Raw genomic sequence first — 22,924 nt, forward strand, 5'->3', positions numbered from 1 at the left:
TTATACATTTACTTATGGGACAAATGCCAGTTACACTAGATACTATAGATACCTTTCTTACCCATTTTGCTTAGCAGTAGAATTAAATGTATGCACTCGCACATGTACAGTCATGTACATGTGTGTACATGTAGACATAAACACAAAAACTCCCAGTTTGAGATAACAGACAATGGCTGATAAGGGAGCCAACTAACCATAATCATTCAAGTTGGTTCAGATGGTTCCTTATTAATGAGTTCCTTAGAGTCCTTGCTTTTCTATTTTTTTTGTCTTCTCACCATATCCCCAGATTTAGTAGCTACTAGGACCCTGGAGATTAACCAGGAGATAGGAACTACCCAACACTTTTGGATTGGCCAGTGGAGTAGGTCTGGCTAAAATCAAGGTGAGGTGAATTTGAAATTATTAAAAGGAAATTGAGTTCCCTATGATTTTCACTACCCTCATAAAAATGGAGTTGAGTGGTTATTTTAAAAATACATTTGTTGCTGACTTAGAAGCCAAACTCAAGCAGTTTAGATGGCTATGATTACTTAATTTTCATTTTAAATTTAATTACAGAAAAAGCTAAGCTGTTGTCTGATATCAGTGCTCGCCTATGGTTTACATACAGAAAGAAATTTTCACCGATTGGTAGGTATATCATTTGTTTTTTCTGTGCTTTCTTCCTTGTAGATAGCTTCCTTGAGGTTATCAGTGACTTCATAGAATCCTCACAGTTAACAGCTCACTTGGTAATGAACTTGACTTAGGGGCATTGTAAATTTTACACATTGTCTAGAAGTCTCACTCTGGAAGCCCCTCATCACATGTGACTCCATGGTGTTGAAACATAATGCTGCTGTATTTTTTACCCACTTCCAAGTGTTCAGACACAACATTGTATAACTTGTTGAATTTTTGTGAGTAGGCAGAAAATTTAAATGAGCCTTTAATTTAGGTACAATCTATTAATTTACATTGCTGCTTTGTGGAATTACATGAATATTAAAGCAAACTATGTTTTAAAGAGAAGAGCATACTTCCTTTAATTTTTTTTCCTTATGACATGGAACACCTTCTTAGAAACAAAGTTTTATAGTTTTCCTTAGAACTAATTCTTCTCTATTCCTAAGCTGCTGTATAGAAGACAAAACAATACAAGAACAACCAAGGCAAACAACAACAAAACACATTTCCATTAGCTGTGTAAATAGGTCCTTCCAGAGATTTGTTAAATGTTTTACTAGTCCTTGGAAGATTGGTAAAATGTTTGCTAGTAGGCTGGCCACTTCTTATAGGATAGCCCTGTAAAAAAAATAAAAAAAGCCATAAACATGGCAGAAGCGAATCTTCTAAAAGGAAACTTGTGTGACTGATTTTGCTGTAGGACAGGATATAGTCACTGGAGTGTAGCATGCCTTTCTGTGAAGGGTGAGAAGTAAAGGCCACACACCTATTTTATTTGCTCTTTCAAGAAAGTAGCCAAGCAATAACACTGTAGAACAATATTAAGTACACAGAGGTTCGAAACTGTAAAGGTTCTCTAGATGAGGAGTTCTTTGCAAGGCTGGGAAACATTTCCAATTAAACTCTGATAGCATTTTGGTAATAGATGAACTGTTTATCTGGGCCTCCCTGTACCTTTTCCACATGCATCTGGCTTATCATCTTACCACTAGCAATAGCCAAAGGACCTTTTTTTTCACCTCACAAATCTATAAGTGTGTAGATATTGCTGTAGCAACTCTTTTTTGCAGTCTCCACAACAGAAGGAAAGGGGTGACCACCTTGGCCTGCTTGTCTTATGGCGATGATGATCCCTTTTTCTCTTAAAGTTAGTGTTCTGAGACTACATTTATAGTATTCTTTTTTCCATTTCCATCTTGGGAAAGGAAATCAATGAAAGCAAAATAGCCCCTCTGCCATCCAAGCTATTTGATTTCACTGTTCCCTTGGGAAAGGATATTAATAGAGCTTATACTGGACATGTATATGCAATTTTCTTTACCTCAAATGTTGTCAAAGTGAAACTTTCCCGATGTCTTATTTCATTTATTGACTGATGTTACACTTTTTAGGGATATGGAGATGTGAAATGTTTCTAAGTTTATGAGTGGCATTTTATAATATGATTATACTCCGTAGGCCATATTTACAGCTATTCACTAATTTAATACTTACAACACCCTGATAGTAGGCAGTTGGTGCTATAAATAAAATTTGGATTGTGTAACTTAGGAATGCTATTCAGATGCCTATTTTAGGGCACTTGTCTCTACTTTACATTTTCCTTGTGGTTCAGAACTTCATAACATATATTTAGAACAGTTGAGAGTGTTCAAATGTCTTCTGCCTATCTTGGTATTTACCTTTGGTAGTATCTGTTCTTTAACCAAGGTAAGACTGGCCTCTCTGAGACAGTCAGGGTCATGCAAGTGTGCTGGGTAAGATAAGATTTGGTCAGGCAAGTGATGGCATGGAATGGAGTGTTGGAATCATCTATCAAAATTGCATGTAAACAGAAAACAGAAGGAGCGAGCATAGTTCATTTGTTTTGGCTTTGGCCATAATGTCCATTTTGGTTGATTCAGCATTATCTTTGTAAGTCCCATCCCTACACCCCAATCCTATTTGATTTCTGCATATTTCTCTTGCCTCTCTTCGCAGAATAAGTAGAATAAGTGTGTTTGTTTGTCTTGTGTGAGTCCTAAATATGGTGATGTTATAAGAAAGGTCTATGTAAGAAACCCATATTCATGTCCATCCATTTTTCCAACAGGGGGAACAGGTCCTTCATCTGATGCTGGCTGGGGATGTATGCTACGCTGTGGACAGATGATGTTGGCTCAAGCTCTTATCTGTAGACATTTAGGAAGGGGTGAGTTCCACTTGTTCTGTAAATGGCTTCAGAGGCCTCTGTACTTTTTCTTGCTGCTGTTGATTTAAGATTAGTGCTGAACATTAGGAACAGTGAGTGACAAAGCTATGGGTCCTAAAGTATTCTGTATAAGCTCTGAGTATGTGGTGGTGGTAATAAGTCAACAAAGCCTCCTATGAGAAAGAAACAGCTTATATTTCCTTGTGACTCACCAGGCAAGAGAGTTATTTTCCTCGGGCAGCACTGAACATTGAGATAGTTATGTATTCACCGTTTCCATCTTTGCTATTGTTTGAGTGAGACCTTCAAAAATGCCAGATAACAAAGGAAGCAGGAAGAAGGGTGTGGCGCTAAATCCCTTTGCTTTCTTGAGAGCATTTCAAATATCTGTTTGTGACCTAAAGGAAGTCCTTAATGAGGGAGTTGTTCTATTTTGGTTTGGGTTCCCTGAGGATATCCATTTGATGATGAAGAAATGCTTAAATTAGCTTCTATGAGAGGCTGCTTTGTTGATTAGGAACTTTCCCAAAATCATTGTTGGGACTCTTCTTTATGAGTCTCATTTTCTTTATGACATGTATATGCTTCCCTGTGAGTTATCTGTAGGTGGACTTTGGCTAGAAGTTAGTTCAGGTACAGGGTGACAGTCTAACTAGATGTGGAGAAAGAACAAAGTTAGGTTGCTGACCTCATTGGCCATTAGTGAGTAAGGTAGGGCGGTGTCAGTTCCCTCTTCCCACTGGAAAGACTCACAGGTCCTGCAGTGATTTCCCGAGAGGAACAAGGATGGGCTGTACAGGTTTTAGGGAGTAGGATATCTGCTGCCTACTGTCTCTGGGGATTACCATAATTCAGATATGACAGATGAGAAAAGTGTGGCTTATAGAAGTAAGATGATTTACACAGGGTCAAGTAGAAAGTAGCTACACTGACTTCTTGTCCAGTGATTTCCCTACATATATTTCTTGGGACAAATTATAATGCCGTATGATTTGAACTCAAGGGCTTGTTATGCGATCTATACCCTCATACCATTACCTTTTCACTATGAAATTTCCATATATGCATAAAATTTCCTTTTTCTTAAGTTGGTCATGGGGCTTGAATTCTGGGCCTGGCGCTATCCCTTAGCTCTTCAGCTCAAGGCTAGTGTTCTGCCACTTTGAGCCATGGTACCACTTTTGATTATCTCCAGTTAATTGGAGATAAAAAATCTCATGGACTTTTTGTGCCTGGGCTATCTTTGAAGTATGATTTTCAGATCTCAGCCTCCCGAAATAGCTAGGATTACAGGCATTAGTCACCAGCACCTGGCTGCATATAATGCATATAATTTTCATCCCCTCTATTATCCTTTCTTTTTTTTTTGCCAGTCCTGGGCTTGAGCTCAGGGCCTGAGCACTGTCCTTGGACTTTCTCAAGGCTAGAGCTCTACCACTTGAGCCTCAGCACCACTTCCAGCTTTTTTCTATGTATGTGGTACCGAGGAATCGAACCTGGGTCTTCATGCATGCTAGGCAAGCACTTTAACCACTAGGCCAAACTCCCGGCCTATTATCCTTTCTTATCTCCTTCCCTTTCTCTCCTTCAATATCAATATTAGTCCCCCTTTCAGTTTCATGGTCTTATCCCACGTAAGTTTTACAAGTGCCATACTTATTGTGAAACTTTCATTTAACATGATGATCTCTAGTTCATTTCATACTATGTAACTTTTTTTCTGATGTATAAAACATTTCAGGATGACTTTTCTGAAAGAAAATTCTGAAAGTGAAGGCAAACTGAAACCCCTCCACATATCAGGTCATTAGTCTAGTTTCAATCAGCAAAATAAAAGCAAATGACAGGAAGATTTCAGTTTATAGATTATGATAAATTAGATGATATTTTTTAAAGTCTTTTAGATTGTTGTCGTGCCAGTCAAATTAAAATTGACATAGTGTTTATTTAGCCCTGGCATCAGTGAATATTTAATGATACTGAGCAGCCAGCTATTAAAGATTTTCCCAGACATAGACAGTTTAATAACTCATGAAAAGCAAGTTGCATGTTATTCAAATTCTGAAGAACATGCTAAGTCTGAAGTTAAAGATTTTGATTTTGGAAGTACTAGAACAACAGAATTCAAGAGTATAGACTAGGCCTTTGGCTTCAAATGTATTTTAGTCATTAGTTCACATTTTTAAAACTTCAGGAGAAAAGTTTATGACTTGGAAGCAAACTAAGTCTCAAAAATTTGTCCCATTAGACCAATTTCCCAGAGCTTAGAGAATGTGTCCTGTGATTATGTGATTATGTATTTTCTCATTTGTTTTCATTGACTTATAAGTGATCACACTGTAACATATGGAGGGTGTTTACACTGGATATTCTGAAGGAAACCTTGAACATATAATAGTAAAAGCATTTGTTTTTCCAAAGCTTAATGTAGATTATTAAAAAGGCTGTGGAAACATGAGAGCAATTTTTAAGAAGCTTTCTTAACAGTGAATTATGCATAACCCCCGTAAACTATCGTGTGTCAGAATAGCTCTTCCCCCATGAGATCTCTTGCCAACACTGCCAAATGTGAGGATGAACACTACTTCTCTGTGAAGATAAGACTGAGCCATCTGAGTTTTATGTGGATATATAGCCAGATTTTTTGTGGTGACCTTTAACGAGTACTTGCACAGAAATGCCTTTGTGACATAGATTTTCTGTAATATTTATCTACCTCCAGCACTTGGGCCAAGTCAGTTCCCTGGTCAACCTCTTGTTTAGTATTTCTTTAATACCTACTGAATCTTTGAAAATGACTAGTTTCCAGTTGTTGTTATCTAAGTGAAAAACACTTGGGGACATGCTAACTTGATCATTCCTATCTTCTAGCTATAGCTCCTTTGTTTTCCTAGGAATTAGTAGTTACAATAAGAATGTTGAGAGGTCATCAATAATTAAAAATGATTTTAACTCATTTTTTCCTGAAAAGACTGGAACTGGCAGAAACAAAAAGAACAACCCAAAGAATATCAACGGATTCTACAATGCTTCTTAGATAGAAAAGACTGTTGCTATTCTATCCACCAAATGGGTAAGATCATAAATTAATAGTTACAAAACATTGGCTTATACCTGATCTTTTTCTTCCCTTGCTTTATATGGAGCTACACAAATCCATTTGATTATTTATGCAAAAAGTAGAAGTGTGTGGCTCGTTGGAAGAGATTTTGCTAACATGTCAATTTTTTCCACATAAAAACAGCACAAATGGGTGTAGGAGAAGGGAAATCAATTGGCGAGTGGTTTGGACCAAATACAGTTGCACAGGTGTTAAAGTAAGTAAAAGAGTCTGGCATTTGCCTGTTCTACCATCTCCTATGCTTTCCTTCCTAGCCAACTAAACCTTTAATCCAGCCTAAGAATTGTGTCAATCCCACTAAAAAGCCACCCTTCCTTCTCAGATAATTCTTTGCAATGTGTAAGTATAGACCTCCAACTTGATATATCAGGGTTATATTCAGTGATATCAGTGTATGTGGCTATACTCTAGGAGTTGCTCAGTATCTCATCCTATAGGTGAATATTCTCATGACTAGGGATCCTTTGGAATTAACAGATTTATATTAAAGTATGAAGGCTTAGCCAGCCTAAGAAATGGACTCTGGCTCTGTACAGTATTTAAAAGTTTCATTAATTCATTCAGCATTTACTGGGTACTATTGCTGTGTTAAGTGCTAGTTTATAGAAATTACCTAAACACAGTCTTGACCTCAAGGAACTTACCAGCTGCTGGAGGAGACAAACTCCCAGGGAATTTTGGAATCAGTTTGTCCTCTTTTAGCAGATTCTAACTATCCCAGCATGATACTCTTGTAGCTGTCCTGTTCAATCTCCTAGTTCACCTTCCACTATAAGACATGAAGCAGAGAGATCAGGACCTATCAGCTTCTATACCAGCAGGTTACTCTTTCCTTGCTGACATATCATCACTAAACAAAACCTCCCTGAGGGCAGAGATCATACTTGTCTTGTTCATGTGGTATCATGAGCATATAAATTGCCTGGCATATGCAAGCACTCAATAAATGTTGATGAATGAATGAAATTGGTAGCCAGGATCTAGGACCAGAGTTAGGGATAAGAAGATTAAAACCTGGTGCAGTGGCTCACACCTGTAATCCTAGCTACTCAGGAGGCTGAGATCTTAGGATCAAGGTTCAAAGTCAGCCCTGGCACAAAAGCACCTGAGACTCTTATCCCCAATTAATTTCTTGAACACAGTTAGTGGGGCTTGGCTCAAGGGTAGGGTGGTAGCCTTGAGCTGAAGAGCTCAGGGACAGCGCCCAGGCCCAGAGTTCAAGCCCCATGACCCATAAAAAAAAGAAAAAAGAAAAAGTAGTTTGAGACTGTCAGGCCTCCTCTGGTGTAGTTTGCTTCAATCCCCAGAGGTTATGGGGGATCTACTCCATGTAAAGTACAGAAGGGCCCTGTTTCAGTTATTAGGCTAGCATTCTTTGGAAGTATATGTGTACCTGGATTTTCGGGGCACCAAAGGAAATTTTATATATTAACTTTATTCCTCGCTAACAGTGCAGCCTCCTAGAGGCACTTTCTTGTTTTAGTCAGAGGGTTTTGTGGACATCATTGACAGTTGAATGAGAAACTGGCAGTATTTCAGGGATCACTGTGGCAACAAGCCCTGGGAAAGAAGTGTAAAGGATTAAAATGGCTGTGCTGAGCCCTAAATCTAGCTTCAAATAGTTTTAAAATGATATTCCTCAGATATCCTCCTTTCTTCTAAATTTAAATTTAAATTTTTGAAGAATTTAAGGGGACTCTGATTTGTCCTCATGGTTTATTACACTACCAATACTTCTTGTTTTATGATGGGCTTACATCTAGGTATGCTTACATCTAGATAAGCCCATCATAAGTTGAAAATACCATAAATAAAAATGTATTTAATACACTTGACTTAGTGAATATTGCAGCTTAGAAATATAACCCATTGTAGAGAATGGACTGTTTTCCCTTGCTGATGGACACACTCAGCATTGCTAGAGATTATGATTCTTTTATTGAGAACCAGGAAAAAAAATCCAAGCTAAAAATTCACAGTGTGATTTCTGCTCAGTATAGCTCGCATTTGCACTATTGGACAACCAAAAAAAGTCTTAAGGCAAACAATTGAGGCTCATCTATCTATTATTATTATTAATATTGTTAAAGATACTGCATTACAAAGAGTAAAATGGAGCTGTAATGATAATTGGCCTCTTTCTTGGAGTTACTTCAGTAGAGAGAATGTTTGGTTTTTCATTTTGTTTTTTGCTAATGAGACTATGGTTTACCCCCATATTCCAGAAATAGATACAGTAAACAAGTCCTCTCAAATTGTAAGAGAAGAAGAAGGTAAGGAAGAAATAGATAGATGCTTTACTTAGACCTCAGGAATCTCTTTTTTCAAAGAATTTTCTTTTGACTCTCCCTTGAAGTCACAGAATTTGGCATACTATCTTTAGCCTCTGGCTAGTAAGGCCTTGAACCGCAGTTATCTATTTTATAAGTCTTCTTGAGTGACACTCTCAGTGCAACTTCAGCACAAATTAAGCCCTGTTTTCCTGGGGTTCATTTCCCATAATATCTATGCTCCTAAATACACATATGTATACATACATACATACATACATGTGTACATGTATATATAGTTTTAGGTATTGGGTGTTTGGATGGAGCTTGCTTCACAAGCACTTCTAACACTGATCTCCACATATGTGTGTGTGTGTGTGTGTGTGTGTGTGTGTGTGCATACACAAACATATGTGTGTACAGAATGCGTATATTATGTGTATAATATATGTATACTTTTACTTTTTGAGACATTGTCTTACCATGTAGTGAGATTTTGCCTTCATACTCACAATTGTCCTGCCTCAGGCTTTTGCATACTAGAAATACACCATGCCCAGCCATACCTGGTCACTAGTCCATATTTTTTCTGCCAGTCCTGGGGCTTGAACTCAGGACTTAGGCACTGTCCTTGAGCTTTCTCAAGGCTAGTGCTCTACCACTTGAGCCACAGCACCACTTATGGCTTTTTCTGTGTATGTGGTACCAGGTCTTCATGCATGCTGGCAAACACTCTACCACTAGGCCAAACTCCTGGCCACACAAGTCCATATTTGTAATGACAGTTTTCCTTTTCTTTCTCTTTATTATTTTTAATGAATAAAAGAAGTAATTCAGAATATCATTTACTTAAGGAAACAAAATCTCTTTTAATTCTGGAAAGAGATACATGGATAAATTTTCTTTCTCAGTCAGTAGGAATACCATTGTGAAATAGAACCTTCTTTTTCAAGTTGAGATATAGTAAGTCTGTGTCACTGTCAAGGTCCCTGAAATTGGAAAGTCCCAGAGCTCTGACAAAGAAGCCAAGATTATCTTAAGCACAGCTTCTATGTTAGAATTTGGCCACATTAGGAACAAGCTGGCCTACTTCTTTCTGATATTTCCACTTTCCCTTAAATGTGACTTCATTGTACATTGCTTTGCAGAAAACTTGCTTTATTTGATGAATGGAATTCCTTGGCTGTTTATGTTTCAATGGATAACACAGTGGTCATTGAAGATATCAGTGAGTTCCCAGCCTATTTACCTTTGTGATTGGTGGGTGATGAGCTCCTACTTTGTCATTCAAAGTCTGGGATATAAACAATCTGTGACTTGCTCCACCAGGATGTGGGGTGGCTAGAGAGGCAAGAGACCTGCTTTTCTTCCCTTCCATCTTTCTGAAAGGTAGAAAACTAGTAGAGAATCCTTGTAGTCCCTGAAAAACAAATTACTCTCCTTCCCAGCAGGAGCCAGGAAGTGTGTATACTCTGTTAAACTACCAGTAGAAGGCTCCAAGAGGCCCTGTGCTCTGGCCTGCCATTTCTTACCTGCATTTAGGGAAGCCCAAAGACATAGGCCCTTTCTCAAAATTCTGTGCAGGACAGTGTGATTTTCATTATCTTTCTGGGGTTAAGCAAATGCTCACTAGGCAGCAGGAAGAGCTGCTGCTGAAGGAATGGCCTGGCCTTACTCTGGACAGTAGGGCTCTGGGCCCTAGTGACAGAGGGGAGGGCTATCTGGACAGGCATATGAGATCTGCCTTAGCTTTATATTTAGAGTGTTTCCTTGGACTAGATGCTTCTGATTCACTGAGCTCTTTGACAATTTTTTCTAGAAAAAATGTGCTGTGTTCCTCCCTTGGAAGCCAATGCAGCTGGTGAGGATTTTATGACTGCTTCCAACCAGAGTCAAGGCCCCTCTGCCTTCTGCCCAGCCTGGAAACCCCTGCTGCTCATTGTGCCCCTCCGTCTGGGCATAAACCAAATTAATCCGGTGTATGTTGATGCATTTAAAGTAAGTTACTCCTTTCCCCCAGCCCATTGCTGCCTGCCTAGCCCATCACACCACCATATCAGCACAGACATCCGTGAGCAGCAGTGCACAAGTGAGTGAGAATCTTGCATTCTCTTTCCCATCCAGGAGTGTTTTAAGATGCCACAGTCTTTAGGGGCATTAGGAGGAAAACCAAATAACGCCTATTATTTCATAGGATTCTTAGGTAAGAAAGGATGAATCACAAGTAAGTGGTCATGGGTAGGGGAGGGTATGGGGTGAAGGTTGTGCCTGGGAGGCCTGGCGGTTCCAGTGAGTATGCCTCTGTCAAGCCCAAAGAAACTAGCCTCTAGTCAAGTATTTTTTTCTGCCCACAATTTGATCTATAAAGTCATGTTTCCTGTGTTCAAAGGAAAGCAACGCTCTTAAGTGACTTCACTTTCTTGCCTCTTGATAAGATGCTGGGCTGCACGTTTTCAAGTATTGTTTCAGAACATTTCTCTCCTGCCTATGAGAGCTTTGGGCAATAAGTTGACTTTGCTAATGTCCTTCTTATTGGGATTTAGCAACCAGGTTAGGAGCATCTTCTGTCTTTCCATGCCCCTGGGGCTGGTTCTGTTGGTTTATTGTTCAGAGCACTGGCAGATTGGAAATTAAAGGAGGCACAGATAGAACTGTCCCTTTTCCATTAGTGATGTGTAAGCCTAAGAATCACTTACCTTTTGATCCTAATCAGTAAGTAACCTGCCATTTGCTGCATAGAGCAGTGCTTCTGGAAATCTAGTTGCCTTACTCATTAGCAGTGATCATAGACATTTAAGGCCCTTCCTACATGGTGAGTGAGCTCAGTCTTCCTGAACTTTTCTTTATACTCATTGAGGGACTATTAGAATGCAGACTCAATAGGTCTGGATGCTGCCGAGATTTGCCTTTCCGAATAGGTGGTGCTGCTGTTGCTGGCACCTAGACTTCACTTTGAGAATGCCTGGTTGATGCTGAAGATCATGAGCAAGGAAGTGATGAGGCCAGGGAGATTTTTCATGGGAAGCCTCAGGCAGGAATGGAGTGATCAGAGACTCAAGGTCTCAAGGAAGTTATCTTACCTTTTTGTTGTTGGTTGTGGGGCTTGAACTCTGGGCCTGGGCACTGTCCCTGAGCTCTTCAGCTCAATGCTACTACCCTATCTTGGAGCAACAGTGCCACTTCTGGTTTTCTAGTGGTTAATTGGAGATAAGAGTCTTACAAACTTTAGTGCCCTGGCTGACTTGGAACTGTGATCCTCAGATTTCAGCCTCCTGAGTAGCTAGGATTACAGGCATGAGCCACTGAAGATTAGACTTTTTTTTTTGCCAATCCTGGGGTTTGAATTGAAGCCCTGGTCACTGTCCTTCAGCTATCTCGAGGCTAGCGCTCTACCACTTGAGCCATAGATTTTTCTGTGTATGTGGTATCAAGGAATTGAACCCAGGGCTCTGGGCATGCTAGGTAAATTCTCTACCACTGTGGCACCCTTCTGGCACCTTAGATAGATTTAATTGACAAGGAGAGCTAGACTTGTTATGAGGGTATGATAGGAGGCTGTTATCTTTTGGAAATTCAGGGATTTGAGGTATGATGTCCACAGATATATCTGGCTTTGTATACCAGTCTCCCATTTGTTAATGGTATGATTGCAGTTAGAAATATCAAATCTTTGACTCTCTGGTCCTCTTATATTAAAAGCTAATTTACCATTCAGCCACCTCAGTGTTTAACAAAGAGCCAGGCATATAGAACATAACTCAGTAAAACATGGCTCCACCCAACATTTCCTTCCTTCTGTCTTCAGGGCTGGTGTTGCCTGTCATACAGCTGTCTATTCTGCCATCTATTGGCCATTTTTAAGAACTGCAGCCAAATGGTAAACCAAGAGTCCTTGGCAGCTATTTACTGCCAATTCTAGGGCTTGAACTCAGGACCCTGGGCTTTCTCAAGTAGAGATAGTGCTCTACTACTTGAGCCACAGTTCCACTTTTGGCATTTTCTGTGTATGTGGTACCGAGGAACTGAACCCAGGGCTTCATACCTGCTAGGCGAGTACTCTAATACAAGGCCACACTCCTGGCCTTCATTTTTTTAAATTGTTTTTGTGACAGTCCTGGGGCTTAAACTCAGGGTCCTGGGTGCTGATCCTGACTTTTCTTGCTCAAGGCTAATGTTTGACTAAAGAAAATGTTGCCAAAATATACAGCTATTTCTCTAAATCCCTGATTTCCCCACCCATGTATCTGACCTACCATGAATCAAAAATATTTAAGAAAGTCGGGTTACAAGTGTTTCATGCCTGTAATCCTAACAACTCAGGAGACTGAGATATGAGGATCACAGTTCAAATCCAGCTCAAGACTATCTCCAATTAACCGTTGGAAAACCAGAAGTGGTGCTATGGCTCAAGGGGTAGGACAGTAGCCTTGAGCTGAAGAGCTCAGGGACAACACCCAGGCCCAGAGTTCAAGCCCATGACCAAAAAAATATTTAAGAAAAAAATTAAATGTATACATTTTTTTCTTTTTCATTAATAAGACACTATATCTGTGAGCTAGAGACTGTCATTTGCATTTTGTATGGAGAGAAATGAATACTAAGAGACAATGGTTCTCCAAGGTTGCTCAATTAGAAAGTAGTGGAGCTCAGTTTATTCCAGTTGGGTCATCTCTGCCTACCACACCTCATTGCTTCCCTGGAATCCTCTTGTGTATTGGGAAACTGCAGACACTCCAGGTGTGGGAGGCTGTAGCTAGGGTGAGACATACATAATTGAACAGAAGCAGCTGTGTTTGCTGCACTTGGGCACAGGTTGGTACCTGGAGATTGATATATTAGCCCTGTCTCTAAAGATAGCTGATCATCCTGCTTCATCTCCGTGAATATCAGTAGAAACCTTTATTCAGTCTCTGCATCAATTCTAGGACTTTGCACATCCTCTGCTATATCTCTTGTGTGCACTCAGAAAAAGAAGCAGCTTGAAATGACACATATACATACACATAAAGATATGATCATAGAGAGTGAAGCTATTATTATTTTTTTGCCAGTACTGGGCATGAGCTCAGGGCCTGAGCACTCTCCCTGGATTTTCTCAAGGCTATGGCTCTACCACTTGAGTCACAGTACCACTTCTGGCTTTTTTCTATGTATGTGGTACCGAGGAATCGAACCTGGGTCTTTGTGCATGCTAGGCAAGAACTCTACCACTAGGCCAAACTCCCGGCCCCTATTTACAGGACCTTACTTCAAAATACTCCAGCAAATGACTTGGTTCTAACCTTACCCTAGCTATTATCTTGTCTACAACTTCTTTTCCCCTCTTTCTTTCCTATTATACATCCTGGTTGCTGGTTTAGTGGGATCAGAAGGTATTTTGAGATCATTGATCTTATTCAACTTGGTCTATGGGGAATATGTAACTTGACTTTCATAAAGTAAGTCATATGGGGACACTGGTTTTTATATATCTCAATGCTGTATTTGTAGGGGAATATTTTTATTTGAAGTAAGATACTTCTTTGTATTATTGGTATTGCATTGCATTTCACATAGGCAGAAGTTTCTTCTAGCCACCTCATAGGTGGCTAGAAATGCTGTGATGATCTCAAATTGAAACAAAGAATATAGGACAAAGTCTGAATTAAGTGGTTTGACTTTCATGAAAGTTTTCATCAGACAGCAAGAACATATTCTTTGCTACCACAGCAGATGTTAGAAGAATAGATGTGCCCTCCTGAGAGCCATTCCAGGAAAGTTCTTTAGGGCATTTTTTTTCTTGACATAGTTGAGGATTCAGTGAACTACTCAGATGACCAGGAGAGTGATGACTTCAGACCAGCTCCCCCTTAGGTACTTCTACTCCCTAAGAATTAGGAACCCTCTTAAATATGAGTTCAAGGTAGAAATATTAGTATCTCAAACTCACTCTGGGACATTTGGGGATAAGCCTGTTCTCTGGTAGTTAAAAGACCTCCCAGACTAGGGATGAAGCTCAGTGGTAGAGTACTTGACTAGCATGTGCAAGGCCTTGGGTTCCATCCTAGCACAACACAACTAGTCATTTCCCAGTAAGCTCTCCCAGAGAGGTGCATCTGTGCTGATGTTAGTGTGGCAAAGGTAGTGCTTTGTGGCAGGAATCAGCTAAGTTGTTTATAATGACTATAACCTTCTTACTAATTAGGACCAGGAATCAACTCATTGGACTTTTGTGTCTGGCAACTTAGCATCCCTGTTCCGTGTGGGTAGCATTTCTTTTGTAGGCAAATACCTTTCCCTTTAGCATATTCCTGAGCAGAGATTATATAAAGATGCTTTCCAGAATTGAAAGAGGCAGAAAGTAGCCTGGTTAGTACTTAGGCAAACAACCTAATGAGTACTATTGTCTCTTTGCTACTGCTGCTCACCGAGCCTGCCATGCCATCTGCAGTATCCCATTCCCTCCTTTCTCTAAACCTGTCAATTTCTTCTTTTGAACTTGGACTTTGAGGTGATGTAAGGGTTAGTGCAAATCTTCTCTTTGAATGGTTAGATTTTTTTTCAAGCATGCTCATTTGGCCTCAGGCTTCCTGTCATCCCATTCTCATTGTCACCAGGGAAGGGTTAGGAGAAGCAGGGGGCTTCCTCTCCAAGATAGTGGTGGGACAGTGCTAGTAGGATTCAAAGTTTAAGCCTGTTTCTTCCAATCAGGTAATGAGCTCATCTTCTTGGACCCTCACACAACCCAGACCTTTGTTGACACTGAGGAGAATGGAACCGTTGATGACCAGACTTTTCATTGCCTGCAGTCCCCACAGCGAATGAACATCCTCAACTTGGATCCATCTGTGGCATTGGTAGGTAGCTAAAGGTTAGGTGGACTGAAGGATATGCCACCCTGTTGCAGACTGGTTCTCTGGGAGTGTTTGCTTACCATCCTTGAAGGAGGCAGTATGGTGTATTGAACTAGAGAAGGGAAGGAAAGAAAAGGAAAGGGAAAAGGGATGGGAAATGAGTTAGACCTAGGGCTTTACACCTACTGGTTGTAGATGTAGGGACAGTCATTTAACTTTTGTGACTTTCAGTCTTCTCATCTCTCTAAAATGTGGAAACAGTAGTTCCTTCTCAGTAGGGATGCATGAGGTGCAGTATGTGTAAGGTAAACATTCCATATATGTTATTACTATTCTATATGTGCTAGTAGAACTAATTTTCTCCCTTTTTCTTCTTGTCCTCAAATTATGCTTCACATGGGAATAAGGTAGGACATGAGTAGGGAAGGAGGAGGGGTTAGAAGGAAGAAAATGTCCATTTATTTTTTTCCCCCAAGGACATTAAAGTGACTTTATTGGAAATAGTGAAAAATTAGGGACTAAGTTTTTAAATTTAGAGAAATGATGAAAAGGATTAGAATTTAACATAGCCTTTTAAAGAATTTTTGAAAATACAATAAATTAATGAAGTATACAAGGTATGTCCAGGTAAAACGAAAGCAGTAGGATTCCAATTTTATTTCTAAATGAAGCATAGTTATGCAAGGTAACACAGATTGTTGTGTAATGTACTAAGCTATTAGCAGTGATTGTTTTTCTTTCTTTTTTTTATTTTTTGCCTGTCCTGGGGCTTGAACTCAGGGCCTGAACACTGTCCCTGGGCTTTCTCAAGGCTAGCACTCTATCACTTGAACCACAGCACTACTTTCAGCTTTTTCTGTGGTACTGAAGAATCAAACCTAGGGCTTCGTGCATGCTAGGCAAGCACTCTACCACTAGGCCAAACTCCTGGCCCAGCAGTGATTATTTTTATAATAGAAGGTTTAACAGTAAATATTCTCATTTTCTTTGCTCTCTGGCCTATTTTCTTTTCTTTTCATTTTTTTTGCCAGTCCTGGGCTTGACCTCAGGGCCTGAGCACTGTCTTTGGACTTTCTCAAGGCTAGAGCTCTACCACTTGAGCCTCAGCACCACTTCCGGCTTTTTTCTATGTATGTGGTACGGAGGAATCGAACCTGGGTCTTCATACATGCTAGGCAAGCACTTTAACCACTAGGCCAAACTCCCGGCCCCTCTCTGGCCTATTTTCTAAGTATTCTATTTAAGCCAAGTACTGATGGCACATGTCTATAATCTTAGCTAGTCAGGAGGCTGATGTCTGAGTGTTGCAGTTCAAAGCCAGCCCAAGTAGGAAAAGTCTATGAGACTCTTACCTCCGATAAACTACCAAAACCCATAGGGGGGTTGTTGCTCAAGTAGTAGAGTACTAGGATTGAACAAAAATAGCTTAGGTACAGTGCCCAGTTCCTGAGATAAAGCCTTAGGACAAAGTGCCCATTTCTTGATATACATAATGTAAGAAGCTACATGATTTCTTCTGGAAGTATGATTATGATCAACACACTTTGACTGGGCATCTGCCAGTAGTTCTGAGGCCTGTCTGTGTTCTCTCTTCCCATGTGACAAAACCGTCAGAGCTGAGAAGAGACAGACCTGTGACAGAGATGAGAGTCTTCCTCTTGTTTAAAACCAGTATGCCACTAGTATGGAATGGCTCTAAGGATGGTAAAGGAAACTACTGGCTTTCTCTCTCCTAGTAGAAAGTTTTTTTTTTAAGAGCAAAGGCATTATGTTAAGTATTGCATCTAATGAAAAGTATTATTTGCCCTTTGCTCATTTAAGAAAACATTCTCCATAGGTGCCTTTGTACAGAAAATATGGTGGAACTAACCTCTTGCTGTGGAAACAGATCTCCAAGTTCAACAGTCTCACAGCATGGAGGAAAGGGGACTAGAAGGGAGAAGGACAGGCAGCATGAGCCAGAGAAATAGGAGGAGGATGCAAGTGAGAGCCAGTGAATAGCAATTTGTGTGTCCATGTAAGGCAATGTGAGAGAAGGCCAGCTAGTCTTCTTGCATCACTGGGAAGATATAGCCAAAGAGGGTGGCCCACATCATAAGTCTGAGCAACAGTTCTACTGTGCAATACAAAGACAAATTCTAAATTATGGCCTTTTGTTTTTCCCCCAAGGGATTTTTCTGCAAAGAAGAAAAAGACTTTGATAGCTGGTGTAACCTTGTTCAGAAGGTAAAGATGCATGCTTTTCCTAGTCTTAAAAAATGAAAGTGACAAAGTGATTCTTTGTGTGTGTTAGTGCTGGGATTTGAATTCATGACTTAGATGCTGTCTCTTAGATTTTGTTTTTTGCTCTAGGCTAATGCTTTACCACTTGACCTACAGCTCCACTTGTAGTTTTTTGGTGGTTAATAGGAGATAAAAGTCTTACAGACTTTCCTGCATAGGTTGGCTTTGAATTGTGATCTCTAGAGCTCAGCCTCCTGAGTAGCTAGGATTAGAGGCATGAGCTACCACCACACAGTGACTCTTTTTAAAAATTGTTTTGCATAGTAACAGAAATCTGGTCTGATAGGATTTAACTGTAAGAGAACAAAACTAAGGGAACTGGCAGTGTGGCTTAAGTGGTAGAATGCTATCCATGAGTGAAAAAGCTGAGTGAGAGTACTGGCCCTGAACTAAAGTACCAGTACCAGAATGAAAAAGGAAAATGGAATTAAAGTAACAAACAATCAGGTGAGAATAATTGTGCATGGCACAGGGGAATGAAGACAAATGACAGTCATAATGATGGAATTTAATGTTTCATCTCATTAAGGCCTATGAATCATATGAAATGTTCTAGTAATAGTCTATGATTTTCACATGAAATACCATCATAAAACAGCCCAGCAGAGTAAGGAAATTCTTGCTTTCTCTATTCACAACATGAGATGGTTAACAAAACCAAAATATTTTTCTATGTGGTTCTTTTCTATTAATACACTTAATCATTTAGTGCTTTTGAGGGCTTCCCCTTCTCTTAGCTGCATTATTTATATAAAATATACATTCACAAGAACTTGAAAGGATCACAACTTTTAGAATTCATGTAGAAGTGTTTTTCTCATTTGTGTGATCTTGGGAAAATGGAATTATTTCGCTGGCTTAGTAATCTGGTGATTTATCTGATAATGATATCAGTCCATAATACATGCCCAGTAGTTGAAAGATACTGATAAATGCTTACAGCACATACAGTAGGGAGTGATACAAAAAGAATAGCATGATCCCTGAACAAGAATGACATACAAATTTGCAAAGTGTTCCATATATTTTTTAGATTTTATTAACATTGATTTTTACATCATATTTCAAATGTCACATTTAACAAACAAGTATTCAAGAAGGGAATCTCTATATATAATCACTGGCACATGAATTTTAGAATATAATTTAAATTAAGCTGAGGGTTTGTATATCATAGATACATATTAATAAAACATTATGTCTGAGTATATATCCCATCATAGATTTTTATGTCTATGTAGTTATGTTTATATCTCTAAGACCATGTCAGTAACCTTGGGTACCCGAATATTGAGTCATCTGTCTTGTACTGTTTGGATCTAATAGCCGCATATCAAGGAGACCATGTGCCATTTGTTCCATTGGTCTTGACTTATCTCACTCAACATGATTTGCTCTAATTTCACTTCCCAGTGAGTGCCATTATTTTATCCTGTCTTTTGGCTATGTAGAATTCCAGTGTGTGTGTGTGTGTGTGTGTGTGTGTGTGTGTGTGTGTGTGTGTGTGTGTGTATACCACATTTTTTTGTATCAATTCTTCTGCAGTGGGGCATCTGGGTTGTTTCCATTGCTTGGCTATTGTGAATAATGTAGAGATGAACATGGCTGAGCAGGTGTCCTTATCATATTCTGGGTTATGATGCTCAGGATAGATGCCCAGGAGTGGTATGGCAGGATCATAGGGAAGGTTTATTTTTTATTTTTTTTTGCCAGTTCTGGGCCTTGAACTCAGGACCCGAGCACTGTCCTTGGGCTTTCTCAAGGCTAGAGCTCTACCAGTTGAGCCACAGCACCATTTCTGGCTTTTATCTAAGTATGTGGCACCAAGGAATACAACCCAGGTCCTCGTGGATGCTAGGCAAGCACTCTACCACTAAACTGCTGGTCCTATTCTGAGTTTTTTTAAGAAACCTCCAAAGTGACTTCCAGAGTGGCTATACTAGTTTACAATCTCACCAGCAGTGAAGTAGGGTGCCTTTTTCTCCATATCCCTGCCAGCATTTGTCATTGTATGAGTTCAGAATCTTGGCCATTCTAATTGGGGAAAGGTAGTAGCTTAGGATTGTGTTTATTTGCATTTCCTTCATGACCAATGTTCCATATTTTCTTTAAAAAATAAAGGTCGATCATAGACTATATTAAAGAACTTTGGGTTGGGTATCAGGTGACCTGAAATTTTATTTTAAAATCAGAAGGATTTGGAGAGATGAAAGCCCAGAGAGCCTTGCAAACAAAAGGAGGGAAGACTTTTCTTCACAAGCGAATGAATGACTGATATTAATATCCCTGCTTGGAGCTGAGACCCTGGGAAACAATTTGCTGAAACATAATAAAGGATTCTTTCTTCCTTCCTTCCTTCCTTCCTTCCTTCCTTCCTTCCTTCCTCCCTCCCTCCCTCCCTCCCTCCCTCCCTCCCTCCCTCCCTCTCTCTCTCTCTCTCTCTCTCTCTCTCTCTCTCTCTCTCTCTCTCTCTCTCTCTCTTTCTTTCTTTCTTTCTTTCTTTTTCTTCCCATCCTGGTGCTTTAACTCAGGGCCTGGGCACTGTCCCTGAGCTTTCTCAAGGCTAGCACTCTACTACTTGAGCCACAGCAACACTTCTGGCTTTTTCTGTGTATGTGGTACTGAGGAATTCAATCCAGGACTTCATGCATGCTAGGCAAGCACTCTACCACTAGGCCACAATCCTGGTCCCATAATACAGGATTATTTTTAAAGGTAATAATTGCATTCCAAATTGCAGCAAAATGTATTGATATAAAAAACAAAGTGACAATTTTATAAGACTGCTATTTAAATTAGGGCATACTTTAAAGGTTGGACTGTAACTGAACCCATGTTAATATGTACCAATATTCTCTTGGGGCATATTTAATTTGATTCAATGACAGTATTTTAGAACTAGTACTTCAGGAACAACTCAAATGAGGTAGGATTTTTGCTGCTGGCAGATTATCTAACACTCAAGATGGAGTATGGGCATTGAACCCTGGGCTCCATGAGCTGTAAGACCTAGAACTAATGTCAGCTGAGGGCATTATCCTTTCCTTTCAAGGAAAGGATGGGTATATTTGTTAGATATTTTCCTACCTTTCAACCATTAGGCAACTCCCATGGTTTGGGATCACAGAGCGCTAATTGGACAGAATTGTTGTGGTTCTGAAGTATTTACAACAATGTCTGTCTCCACAGGAAATTCTGAAGGAAAATTTAAGAATGTTTGAATTAGTTCAGAAACATCCATCACACTGGCCTCCATTTGTGCCTCCGACAAAGCCAGAAGTAACAACCACTGGGGCAGGTAAGCTGATGTTTGAGGGCACTCAGACAGCGGATTTTTATATAGCAATTGTTTTTCAGACACAGGCAACTATGGTTCATGCTTTCTGTGGAAAGCAAAATTTCTACTTGGCTGGGCTGAAGGAATGCTGTTTCTGATTATTTTAGATGAGCTGACTTTTGCCAGTTTCAAAGTCTAATAAAAAAAGAACATTAGCTCAGTGTAAAAGTTCTATGCAACATCAAGATCAATTGATTTTTTTTAATGTTATGGTTCAGAATAACCAACTAAAGGGCATGGATTATTCAGAAGGTTCCTGGAGGCCATACATGTTGGTACATGTATATCATCCTAACATTCAGAAAAGTGAGGCAAGAGGACCAGCCTGGGATACAAAACAAACATGGTCTCAACCAATAAAATAAAACAAGTGAAACAAAATCCTTCGAGGTTATCTCTGAGGGCTTACAATCATAGTTAGATCACTATAACCAGGTGTATGCAATGGATCTGCATAGTTTGTGGGTTTTTGTTTGTTTTGTTTTGCAGATCCCAGGGCTTGAATACAGGGCCTTGGCTACTTTTTGTTCAAGGCTAGCACTTTGCCACTGGAGCCACAGCACCAATTCTGGCCTTTTTTGTATATGTAGTACCAAGGAACCAAACCCAGGGCTTTGTGCATGCTAGGCAAGCACTCTACCATCAGTCTATGCTCCTGGCCCCTAGTTTGAGTCTTTACAGACCTTTTTTTGCCAGTCCTGGAGCTTGAACTGAGGGCCTGGGCACTGTCCTTGAGCTTTCTCAAGGTTAGCATTCTACCACTTGAGCCACAATACCACTTCTGGCTTTTTCTATTTATGTGATACTGAGGAATCGAACCCAGTGTTTTGTGCATACTAGGCAAGCACTCTACCACTAGGCCATACTGCTGGCTGTTTCTGATTTTAAGTCTCATCAAAAAGGCCTTTGTTAGGAAATTGCACTGTGGCTCAAGTGGTAGAGTGCTAGCATTGAGCTGAAAAGCTCAGCAACAGCCCCATGACTGACCAAAAAAAAAAAAAAAAAAGATCTTTGTTAGCTGGTGTGGTGGCTCGTGCCTGTCATCATAGCTACTCAGGCTCATAACTGAAGAACATGGTTCAAAGCCAGCTGGGACAGGAAAGTCCATGAGATTCTCATCGGAAAGTAACCACCAGAAAACCAGAATTGGAGCTGGTTCACAGTAGTAGAGCACTACTAGCTTTGAGCAGAACAAGCTCAAGGACATCATCTAGGCCCTGACTTCAAGCCCAATGATCCACAAGAAAGGCCTTTCTTTTAAAAAAAGTAATTAAAATGTATAGTCTTAATGACTAAAAAATATAGATTGAGCCTATCAATCCAACTGTCAAACTTTGCCGCTTTCTTGTTTCTGTATTCTGATAGAATTCATTGATTCTACTGAACAACTGGAGGACTTTGACCTGGAAGAAGATTTTGAAATTCTAAGCGTGTAGAATAGTGGGAACTCAATTTGATGTTCTGTCTTCCATCTGGCACCACAGGAACTAAACTTGTTACATAAAACTTTTTTTCTAGTCAGCAAGTGCCTGATATGCCAACAGCATATAAACTCAATAGCAATCATGACTGAGCCAACTAGCTGTTCTCAGAAAACAAACAAACAAATAAATGACACCAGTTCTTCCCAGAAAGAAATCATATAATCATGGAGTATAGGAACAAAGTGATTAGGAGGAATCCAATGGTTCCTAGTTTGTTATGCTAGGCTACAAGTAATCCATGACTGAATTGAGAACGTTTGCAAATCAGATCGCAGCTCCCAGCAGCAAAGGAGACATGGTCATACTGGTCTTCTTCATCACTTTAGGTATGACCTCTTGGGAGCTAAATACTAAGAAGCAAGTTATTTTGTGGCTCAAATAATAAAGTGAATCAGGGAGGAAAAAAAACCATGTTCTTAAATTATTTGAATATGTATTTTAAGGAATTATCATTTATATCCAAATGTTTGATTGGAGGAAGCTTTGTATTTGATAGGTCATTGTCTCCATCCTCATGGACACTTACTTTTGTCAGATGTTACCGTGTCCTTAAATCAAATCATCATTTGATCACTGAAAACTTCTTTTCTGTAAAAAGTCAGGTAATACTTTAGACTTCTCAGATCATGTGGCCTCTGTCACAACTACTCAACTCTGGGCAATAGCAGCCATAAACAATATGCATGCAACTGACCATGGCTGTAATCCAATAAAACTTTATTTACAAAAACAA

At 39.7% G+C, this 22,924-nt stretch overlaps 1 protein-coding gene and 1 pseudogene across 1 annotated transcript in view; both read left to right on the plus strand.

Annotated features, from left to right (window-relative positions):
• Atg4a (autophagy related 4A cysteine peptidase) overlaps window positions 1-22,924 on the plus strand; it is a 52,857-nt gene extending 29,933 nt beyond the window's left edge. Inside the window, exons 3-13 of the mRNA XM_090326492.1 lie at window positions 565-636; window positions 2,765-2,863; window positions 5,835-5,936; window positions 6,108-6,180; window positions 9,403-9,482; window positions 10,074-10,252; window positions 10,379-10,457; window positions 14,945-15,090; window positions 17,257-17,313; window positions 20,560-20,668; window positions 22,073-22,924. Coding sequence (XP_090182618.1) covers window positions 565-636; window positions 2,765-2,863; window positions 5,835-5,936; window positions 6,108-6,180; window positions 9,403-9,482; window positions 10,074-10,252; window positions 10,379-10,457; window positions 14,945-15,090; window positions 17,257-17,313; window positions 20,560-20,668; window positions 22,073-22,143 — 1,067 coding nt within the window. The 3' untranslated portion in view covers window positions 22,144-22,924. The remainder of the gene's footprint in view (window positions 1-564; window positions 637-2,764; window positions 2,864-5,834; window positions 5,937-6,107; window positions 6,181-9,402; window positions 9,483-10,073; window positions 10,253-10,378; window positions 10,458-14,944; window positions 15,091-17,256; window positions 17,314-20,559; window positions 20,669-22,072) is intronic.
• LOC150041321 (U6 spliceosomal RNA) lies at window positions 18,303-18,398 on the plus strand (annotated as a pseudogene).

The sequence above is a fragment of the Megascapheus bottae genome, chromosome X (genome assembly GCF_031878675.1).
Source record: "Megascapheus bottae isolate mThoBot1 chromosome X, mThoBot2.hap1, whole genome shotgun sequence".
Classification (NCBI taxonomy): domain Eukaryota; kingdom Metazoa; phylum Chordata; class Mammalia; order Rodentia; family Geomyidae; genus Megascapheus; species Megascapheus bottae.